At 38.5% G+C, this 10,756-nt stretch overlaps 2 protein-coding genes and 1 pseudogene across 12 annotated transcripts in view; all 3 read right to left on the reverse strand.

Moving 5' to 3' along the window:
- The window catches only part of LOC105427296 (chromatin assembly factor 1, p105 subunit), a 798,730-nt gene that overhangs the window by 115,287 nt on the left and 672,687 nt on the right, over positions 1 to 10,756 (reverse strand). The window lies entirely within an intron of this gene.
- LOC105423271 (uncharacterized) lies at positions 1,084 to 2,072 on the reverse strand. Its single transcript, XM_011632956.3, has 2 exons — positions 1,825 to 2,072; positions 1,084 to 1,739 (listed from the first exon to the last, which is right to left on the reverse strand). The coding sequence occupies exons 1-2, from the start codon at positions 2,069 to 2,071 to the stop codon at positions 1,459 to 1,461; spliced, it is 528 nt and encodes a 175-aa protein (XP_011631258.2). The 5' UTR covers position 2,072; the 3' UTR covers positions 1,084 to 1,458.
- Positions 8,908 to 10,587, reverse strand: LOC148936400 (uncharacterized; annotated as a pseudogene).

The following is a 10,756-nucleotide window of genomic DNA, read 5'->3' on the forward strand; positions in this document are numbered from 1 at the left end:
GAGAGCTCTGGCTGTGGATGACTTCGGTGGTTCTGCTGAGTGTGCTCGGGCGACCGGGATATACTTCTGTGCTCGGAATCGGTCGAACGGGAGTGCGGTTGTATCGGAGGACACCCCGATACACGACGGCGGAATTTGGATACGACGGAGTCGGATCCAGCGTACTCGATGCGCTGGGGAGATCCCAACAACTCTCGGCTTGCCGTAGACGGAGGCGGTTTCGGCCAGACCAAGCGAACTTGGCGCTTTGGGAAAAGCCCCAATATATCGCTGGCTTTCTACCGAGTTCGGATACTCGTTTTCCGTGAGACGTGCTCTCAAAAGACGAGCGTGGAACAGGATGATTTTCTATGGAAAGCGATGCCTTTTTATACCCGAGATCGACCTCGGTATTTTTCGATCGGATCGGTCGGATTGATCGATCTCGGGAGTTAGCATCCCTCTCCAAGGAGCGCAGAAAAAGGATCAATTTAATTGGTTTTTTCGAAAAGATAAGAATTCGGAGCGAGAAGGTCTAGGAGTTGGGAAGAGTTCGGTGGTGAGGTAACGGCGCGGTTACGGCGCTTCTAGACGCGATCGTAGCGCAGTGTGGGATGTTCGCTTGCTTTTTGTGGTGCGGTGTCGGTACGGCGCGGGTGCGGCGCGGGGGGAATACCACGAAAATATTCGTGGATTCCGCGCTCTATTCTCCAAGCTTCAGCGTTCGCGAACTATGTACAAGATTAAAAAATAGGCCTTTTGCGCTCCGCCTGATGGTCTTCGACGAATGGTCAGTCGGGGGAAAATCTGGAGGAGGAACGGAGCGGAAGGATGCGCTCCGTTACAAAATCATCTAAAAAAATATTAGCACAAGTATCCAGTTATAATCGAATAAGGACTGTTTCTCAAGCATGTTGATTGATTATAGGATATAATTTTCGAGCTGCTAAAAATTTCTTATTCTGCAGCTAATCTAAATGTCAGCTTAATAAAATTACATATGATTAATTCTCTTACTGCGTTTACTTCGTGAGATATTGTCTTCGCGACATTTTAACATATCAAGTCGTTGACGTCAAGTATTTTGATACATCCCACAAATAGTAGATTTGACAGAATTATTTATTTTTTTTTTCTTTTTAAAAATATTAAATCATCAATGTATTTCATATAATTTGTCTTGAATTTTTAGACATTGATGACTATAAGGATTACATATAAGAAGAAAATATTGATCGACATGTAAAAACACAATCAAGATAAAATAACATAGCATAAACATAAAATTCCAAATTATGCCCAATGGTCTCGTCTGGGTGGATAAAGTAGTTGTGCCTCTAGGCATGATTGCACCAACAGTCTTTAGAATTTTCGTTAAAGCGAAATGCGGCCCCGGCCGCCGAGAGCGTTCCACGCGCTGCTAATGTCATTGTGTTTCTGTTGCGCATAGCATCAATAGTGATCATAGATTGAGCCTTATTAATTTAATCTAATATTAGAATTCACGAGTTCTTTTGAGTGCGTTGTAGCTGAAAATGTCCAAAGGGAGCCATAGAGGTCACCGATCATTGAGAAAGCGACAGATCTAGGAAGGAATCGCGCGAGCGCGCGAAGATCTGTCATCACAGAATGCAGTTCTCTGAAAAACTCCTTCGTCAAGGAGGAGTCTTCTCTCTCTTTTGAATCCATCTCCCTCTCTACCTGAGGAGGCTCTGCGAAAGCGACTCTCAGCTTTGTTTCTAAGATCTCCTCGAGGGTCCCTAAAAAAAAGAATATATCGCAGTTGAGCAATCGGTTAAAATCGGCAAAATTATGTTCTCTCTTTGCCCTAACGAGAGGACATACCTGATTCGTTGCCCCGATTCTCGAGAACCGTCTGCTCATCTGTCTGGTAATCCTCTGCTGCGAAAGTGTTTTCACTTTTCAAAGAACATGGGATATCCTCCTGTCGAAATTCGAGCCCAAGGGCGCTCTTATGTATCTCAGTCGCCCTCAGATTAACAAGGAGATCGTAGCAGTCCTCGCAAAATGCCAAAGCGTCCTCCTCAAGAGGGACTGATATTTGTCCCTCTTGAAGAGGACGCTTTGGCATTTTGCGAGGACTGCTACGATCTCCTTGTTAATCTGAGGGCGACTGAAATACATAAGAGCGCCCTTGGGCGCTCTACTTCTCGCTTTGGCTAGACCCAGGTATAGCATAAGTGGTGACTTATCTTAACGCCTTAGGCTTGGACGTAACCGATCTCCTGCAACTTCAGGAACAGCTAATAGATCTCAGGATAAAGAACGCGATCACGAAGTTGGCTGAGGGGATTTACCTCTTAGCGGACCATCAACACCGCCTATCTCTCACCAGACAGATGTTCATTAACCCATGCCTGTCATTTGTGACAAAAAATGCAGCGAAGGGATCCACAATCGATGAATGATTCTTTGGCTCATCATTTGCGGAGGAGTTCAGATCGGCTCGGTCGTGTGAGAAGGCAAGCTGTGAATCAAAGTCAATTTCCAGCTACATCCAAACCTCTACAACAATCGTCATCAATCCGTCAGAGTCAAATCCATCCAATGCGTGGGAAACTTTAAACTCTCGATTCAATGCGTTTCAATGGCGGCTCACCAGCCAAGGGCCTTGTAGAAATAGAGCGTCCCAATCGCCGATTCAGATTTCGGACCCGTCGGTAAATCAAGTAAGAACCGAAGGTCGATTGCCCAGATTTCTATCAAAATGGGAAGGGCTGACCAAGGATCGCAAGGTTCTTCACGCGGTATCCGGGTATCATATTTCATTTTCTTCAACCCCACCACCTCGAACCTGCCTGCGGGAACCTATTTTTTTCTCGTCCGCTACAGAGATCTGCGATAGGAAAATTTCATGCCTATTATAAAAAGGCGTGATAATTGCCATGGCTTCCTCGAGAACCAATTTCTTTCTCAATTCTTTCTTGCGAAAAAAGCATCAGAAGGAATGCTCATTTTAAATCTGAGAGAGTTAAACAAATTTCTTTCCCTAGCATACTTTTAATTGGAAAATTGGCGAAAAGCGGTCCAGCTTATGACGCGGAAAGCATGGATACCAACTCTGGACCTTGAGGAGGTCTACCTACTTGTTTCCATTTTCCAGAAAGATCGGCATTTCCTGCGTTTTCAGCGACGAGGAACTACATACGAATTTACATTACTACTTTTCGACCTGTTCATGATCCCGTACATATCTACAAAAATTATTCGCCCGATAGTAGCTCAGTTACGGAGTGAAGGATATCTCTCAATAGTTTAGTCTTGGATGATCTTCTCTTATTTGGTTCATCGAAAGAAGACTGTACTTAATACTGTGATTAACACTGCAACTATCAGTTTCTTATCATTCCTGGGGTTCTTCTTAAATTTCTCGAAATCTCAGCTCGAACCTGCACAGAAACTGCAAATATCTAGGTTTTTTACTGGATTCCACACATCAATCCATCGCAATTCTACCTGACCGTCGCAATAATCTTTTTACAATGATTTCTTCTTTCATAGAAAAATCCAGTTGCCGGATTTACGAGTTAGCCAGAATCATCAGATCTTTAATCTCAGTCTGCCTAGCGGTCGAATATGGCCTATTATACAAAGCAACTGGAGAGGATGAAGTTCTCAGCTCTCGCGAGATCCAATAGAGATTATGAGGCTAATATGGATCTTTCACCTCACTTAACCACAGATTTTCAGTGGTGGATGAAAGTTCTATCGAATCCAAAACAAGCCAGGACAATTCGGCGGGAAGCATCAGTTCATAATATTTTCAGACGTATCTTTATCGGGCTGGAGAGCGTCCTGTGGTCAGCTCCGTACGCATGGGTGATGGTCTGCAAAGGAAAGAACGAATCATATAAATTTGTTACAGTTCAAAGCCGTCTTCTATGCGTTATGTTCGCGACGGATCTCAAAAATAGTTATATCCTTCTTAGAGTAGACAACACAACAGCTATTGCCTATGTGAGCCGTTCCGGCTCGATTCGATATCTGGAACTAACATCCGTAGCAAGATCTGAAATTGCAAAGAGCGCAACAACTTCGTTTTTGCATCTTATACTGCTTTTATAAATAATACTATCGCAGATCAAGAATTACGAAAAGTTAACGCGAACACTGAATGGTCCTTATCAGAGGAAGCTTTTTCAACCGGTTCTCCCGAGATCGATCTCTACGTGTCTATCATCAATATTATTAGGTGTACAAAAAAGTTCTGAGCTTTAGATTTCATACAACCGAAATAACAATTTAAATTTTATATATCTTCCCGCCCTTTTGCGGTTTTAAAACGTTGACATTTGGCCTTCTAAAATACCATACGGTTTGGCGTTTGATGCACATAACCTCAAAAATCAGTAGTGTTCACGATGGCAATAACAAAAGAGCATATTCGATTTTCTTTTATCCACTTCGTGTTTCATCTGAAGAAAAATGCTGCTGAAGCCACTGCAATGATTTGTGCTGCATATGTAGAGAACGCTGTAAATCATACTACATGTAAAAGATGATATCAAAAATTTCGCCAAGGAGATTTCAGTCTTGAAGATGAACCGCGTGCTGGACGCCCTCAAAAGATTGAAACGGACGAATTGCAAGCACTGCTGGATATAAACTCTGCGCAAACTGAAAAGGAGCTTGCAGAACAGCTTGGCGTTACGCAGCAAACCATTTACGTTTACATACAATAAGAAAGGTTCAGAAGAATGGTTTAGATGAGTTCCGCATGAATTATCTGAAGACAACAAAAATCGTTGGCGTGACACTGCACTAACTTTGCTTTCAAAGTTCCGGAAAAAAGATTTTCTGCACAAAATCATTACAGGCGATGAAAAGTGGATTCTTTATGATAACCCTAAACGTAGAAAATCATGGGTTGACCCTGGTCAACCTTCGACATCGATGCCAAAGCCCAATATCCACGCCAAGAAGGTTTTGCTCTGTATCTGGTGGGATTGGAAAGGTGTGTTGTATTACGAGTTACAACCAGGTGAAACAATCACGGCAGATCGCTACTGTGACGTCCTGGGAGGTCCTGGTAGATCGGACGGGGCCGAAGTCAACAGATCCTCGACAGCTACACTCACACGTTATTTGTGAGATTCTTTTCCATGCGGTTAAGAGGGTAAAACCTCAGGATTAGATACTGCGAAGGAAATAGGTAACAGGAATGTCGAAATGACTTTTATTTTCAGGAAAGAGTTTTCGATTTTGGGAATAAGGAATAATATATCACACTTGTGGTATTTGAATTGGAATTTATTCACTGTTATAAATGATATATATATATTTAGCGAATGCGAGTGGAAGTACAAGTGCAAAAATGTACGTGCGCGTACAAGAATGCGAACAAAATGTAAGTGTCCGTGGATGTGAATCGCGAGTGGGTACGAATGAATGAATGCGTGAATGCCTGCGCGAAAAAGAGGCCCCAAGGTATCGTCGCTTGAGGTTTTTATATTTTGCCAAAACATGGAAGTAGGGGTGACCTAAATTCCAATGTTATGATTCTACAGGTCTGAATAAAGCCTTTCATTATGAGTCAGCTATGATTCACGCATTTAAGACCTTCTAGTTGTCCTTGACATAGTTTTCTATTGGTCAACTTAGTCTACATTTGCTATGAGTCAGCGATGACTCGTGGTATTAAAATATTATGGCGCCCTTGACATTTAACGTTGGCCTACTTTCGCTTATAAACTGACCATGAGTCACACCTGTGACTAAATATTATGGCGGCCTTGACATTTAACGTTGGCTTATTTTTGCTTTCAAACTGATCATGAGTCATACTTATGACTATTCGGTCGACCTATTTTGTTTTCAAAGAGTTATACTTCGTTATAATAATTCCTTTCATATAGTTTGCTTGAATTTAAACTTTTATCGCAATATCGTTTTAGATATACTTTACAATTTTTATAATAATAATGATTACATTATATAATTAGTATATCTAAAATATATCAGTATAACTCTTTTTACATTTGTAATACATTATTTATTAAATGTTTTTAGATACAAAATGGCTCTGATTGTGATTGGTTGAATTGTTAGGGTAGTTTTCCATGCATATTAATATTCAAGATTTTTGTCATAGCCATAGGATTAGTGTTAATGAAAAAAGGGAAGTAACAATTATAAATATAAGTCTAGGATGAAGGTTTCTACAAGTTGAACTGATTTATATACGGAGATTTGCCTGCTGAACTGATTTGAGTTTTTGAAGTAAGTGTATGTAAGGAAGTTTATAATTGTTTAAATATCTTCTAAACGGTGCGAGTTAGGTAGGTATGTGTAATGAGGTAAGTTGCAGGATTTCCTATGTGTTGTCCAAATCTTTCATAATAATTATTTGTTAATATAATAATTTATTTATTTATAAATTTTATTAAACGAAATTTAAATCGTAAAATTTCTTTTCTGAGATAAAATATGTTTCTATCCGGGTTGTTTATATAATTTCATAAAGAAAACTATATCTTATAAGGAAATGTATAATGTATGTATATATGTATACATGTGTGTGTGCTTTCATATACCCTTAATTTTGTTTATATCTTGAGAATTAAGAATCGTAACCACAAACTATAATTATATTTTCGAAATGATTTTTGATGGAGAATGTATTCATGTAAGGAAAAGATATCCATATAAGGACATCAACAAAATTTATCCTTGAAATAAGGATATGTATCAGGTGAACTGTTGAATAAATGTTTTGTCATGGATTTTGTTATATTGTCATTATGACTTTTATTCCTTATTCATATCCTTTCTATTGTTATTAGTTTTGTTATTAACTTTTATATTTATTATTAAAATGGAACAAAAGTGAAAGTGTTTGATATACAAGAGTTTCTTAATTTCTGAAATTATATTTGACGATATAAAGAAATTGGTTGGTATTTTGTTATTTATATAATTATATGATTTTGTTTATTAATTGATAATAAAGATATTACAATGTACCGATAATTGTGTAATTGTGTAAATGTTTCGTTATAGTTTTCGTGCATTACGTGGGCGAGGGTTTATTTCCTACATTTGTTTTTATTCATTATTTACTATTTGTTGAGATTTTGTTGTTAATGTGGAAATGCTTATATAAGGATGCGATATTAAGCTCTATTTTCTTTACTGAACAGTCTGGAGAAGTGATTTCAGTATGTTCTGTTTTTTGTTAGTGAGGTTCTAGGGAAAATTTACTAGGAACATTAAGGCTGTAGTAGCGCCATAAGGTTGTGGTAAGGAGCGGCCATTTTGTATAAGCTTTTAAATAACTTTAAGCGGTATATTCTTTTATTATGTGTATATTAAAGGCCTGACGGTGCTGTCTTCTAACACAGTCAGTCATAAATAATTAAAAATTTTGAAAAAATTTACATTAGACATGACTAGAGATACTCTCGGCGCTGGGACGTGACACTACCAACAACAATTGACCAATTTGAGCGATGCATTAGAAGAAAAGAGGCCATTTACAGGACGTCGTAAAGTGAGCTTCATGACAATGCAATCGCATGTTGCGAAAGCGATTCAGGACCATATCTTTGCGTTAGGCTGGGAACTTCTCTTGCACGCGGCGTATAGCCCAGACGCTTTCCGATTACTACCTATTCCGGTCGCTGCATCATTTGGCTGATACACATTTCGTGAGATTTGAAGAGATACGAAAATGCATTGATGACTTTATCGCTTCGAAGCCGGTTAGTTTCTATCGTCAAGGAATTCGCAAGCTACCCGAAAGATGGCAAAAGGTCGTTGATGCAAACGGGGAATATTTCGCTGATTAATATTTTTTTGTTTGTTTTTGAATAAAGATTGAATTTTACAAAAAAAAGCTCAGAACTTTTTTGTACACCTAATAAATGTGATACATACATATCTTGGATAACCAGATCTGGGCTTTGTAGCGATCGATGCCTTTACGATATCTTGGTCGGAAATTAATTTCTACGCTTTTCCCCTGTTCATATTTTTGCCTCGTGTCGTCCGGAAAATTTTGGATGATAAAGCAGTGGGAATCATAGTAATAACTTGGTGGTCTCACAATCTTGGTTTCCTCAGTGCTTTTTGGTGGGAGATTGTGATTTTCTCGCCATCTCAGAGTTTATTGTCTTCTCCTTTTAGATATTGTCATCAAGCATGGAGGACACTTTCCCTGGGGGCCGGGAGATTATCAGACGGATGTTCATCGACAGAAAAGTTTTATCGGAAGCAGCAGAGATTATGTTGACCTCGCTAGCGGACTCAATAATCAAACAGTATTCCAGATTCTTACGGAATTGATGGATCTTCTGCCGTATCCATACGATTCCGTTTCTTGCGCTTAATCTATCACAGTTTCTGACATTCTTAGCCCAGGAATTTAAAGGCGCGAATTCCTTTTCATCAGTCACTGCTCACATTAGTTTTCATCAGCAGTCTTTACTCTCATACAACGAGATTGGCCAACCCCTTGTAAAAAAGTTCTGTAAGGGTGTGGGAGCTCTCAAACCTCCTCATCTCAGATATGACTTTGTTTGGGATCCAGCTCCGGAGATAGAGAAAGTGAAGCTATATTTACACGAGCCATTATCTTTGGAGACAGTAACGAAGAAACTGACCATTCTCTTGACGCTTGGGTACGGGCCAGCGTACCCAAACATTGGCGGCCATAAGAATATCACAAATCTCCCTAACGAATAAACTTTTTATTTGTGTACCAGATAGGATTAAGAAATCTTTGCATCTATAATCTGATCAAACATTACTTTTAAATTACTCAAAACTTATGGCCTCCGTCTTGCGATTCTTTGTTCATCTCATTGGTAAGACCTCACAAAGCAGTGAGCCATCAATCGATTGCCCGGTAGCTGCGGTTAGGCCTCGAAGAGTGGAGTTAGAACAGTTTCTTCTTCTCTTATAGCATTCAGCATGCCGCAGATAAAGGAGTCTCGTTGGATCTAATAAAATACGCGGCGGGTTGGTCGCGTGTCTTTGCGAGTTTTTATAAACGTCTTGTTATAAATCCAAAAGATTTCAATTTTTTAGTTCTAAGATCCTAAGTCGTGAATCCAATCTCGTGATCCAATGTAAGTTTCCTTCACAGCGCACGTACACTTGTTCATCTTTTGTTACCGTAGAAATGTATGATGCACATGTATACAGAAAATTATAACATTATATTAATAAAAGCCTAAAGCGCAAATCGCTGAACATCTACTTTGTCCACCCGGATAAGACCATTGGGCATAATTAGTAAATCAAACTTACCAAAGTGAAGTTTGAATTATACCCTTGATGTCTTATCCGAATGAATCTTCTTACTCTCAACTTTCTCCTTCCTTCACACACTTAGGCAATTTACATCTCCTAAACGAATGACATTAGCAATGCGTGGAGCGCCCTCGGCGGTCGGGGTCGCATTTCACTTTAGCGAAAATTCTAAAGACTGGTTGGTGCAATCGTGCGGAAAAGCACGACTATTTTGTCCACCCGGACAAGACATCAAGGACAAATTCAAATTGAACTTCACTTTAATAAGTTCGTTTGATTTACTAATTATCCTGTCTTACATCATAACTTATTTCTAATAATCTAATAATATAAAATATACTGAAATAGAATATTATAAATAACATGACATAACATAACATAAACGTAAAATTTTAAATTACCTTGCTTCTAACTTTATAAAAAAGAATTTTTCAAAAACTTACTTTTAATAAGCTCCTACATGTTTGTTTGTCCCTATCTTAGTTATCCTTATCTTTTTTTCCCTATCCTGTTATCCTGTTTTCCATCAACTCTTTTCTTACTTTTTCAACCTTTTTCATTACCTTTAATCCTTTCCCCTCCTCTCCTAAAAATTCTTCTGTTATTTTATATTTCCTTGCCTTACATTCCTTCAATATATGCTATATACTTTCCTTTGCTTCCTTACATATTCTGGTTCTTCCGCTTCCTCTCTCTCTCTTATACTGGCTATCATATGTCTCATTTCTACATCTATATCTTGCTATTCTGCTTCTATTTTTCCATTTCATCCTTCCATCCAAATATTTTGGAGTCTCTTCTGTTATTATCCTTTTTGTGATTTTATTATATCTTGATTCACTTATTTTTCTATTCCTCTCTTCTTTTTCTTCTAACCTCTTTAAAATAACTTTGCCTATCTCTTGGTTACCTGTTTCTCTTTCTATTCTCAGCTATCCTTTACTCAACCCTGTTCTCTCCAACAATTCCCTTCTCTTTCTCTTTACTTTCCTCTCTCTCTGTCCATTCTTTTTCTAGGTCTCTTATACATTCTTTAACTATTTTCTTCTTTGACTCACTAGCTTTTTTTTCGTATTTTATTGCTCTCTTAATCGCTTGCATCCTTAATTTCTCATTTTTATTTCTTCTGTCAATATATAATTTGGTTCTTCTATCAAGATTTAATATCCACTATAAATATTTCCTTTTTACTCCATCTAGTCTGTTTTCATCTTCCACTCCCATACTTCCGCTCCGAATAAAGCCACACTCCCCCACCAGTGAATCTAACATCCCCGTTCTTTTCTTATAGTCTTCTTTAAATATTCTCTCTCCTATGCTCCATGTTTTTCTCATCGTTATAATTGCTCTTCTTATTCTTTCTTTTATCTGTTTCTGTTTTTCTGCTCCTCCGTTTTTCTGTATCTGTAAAATATATCCTAGATATTTAATTCCTTTTACTTTTTTTATGCTTTCCTCTTTCTATTCCCATTTTCTTTTCTTTTTTCTTCCTCTGCCTTTTTCA

The sequence above is a fragment of the Pogonomyrmex barbatus genome, unplaced genomic scaffold, assembly GCF_055798465.1.
Source record: "Pogonomyrmex barbatus isolate J1 unplaced genomic scaffold, ASM5579846v1 scaffold22, whole genome shotgun sequence".
NCBI lineage: Eukaryota > Metazoa > Arthropoda > Insecta > Hymenoptera > Formicidae > Pogonomyrmex > Pogonomyrmex barbatus.

Bases quoted from the DNA above. Each gene is read 5' to 3' on its own strand.
- LOC105423271 (XM_011632956.3), bottom strand. From the start codon at position 2,071: ATGCCAAAGCGTCCTCTTCAAGAGGGACAAATATCAGTCCCTCTTGAG. The intron at 1,740-1,824 runs GTATGTCCTCTC...TCTTTTTTTTAG, and splicing joins GAATCGGGGCAACGAATCAG to GGACCCTCGAGGAGATCTTA.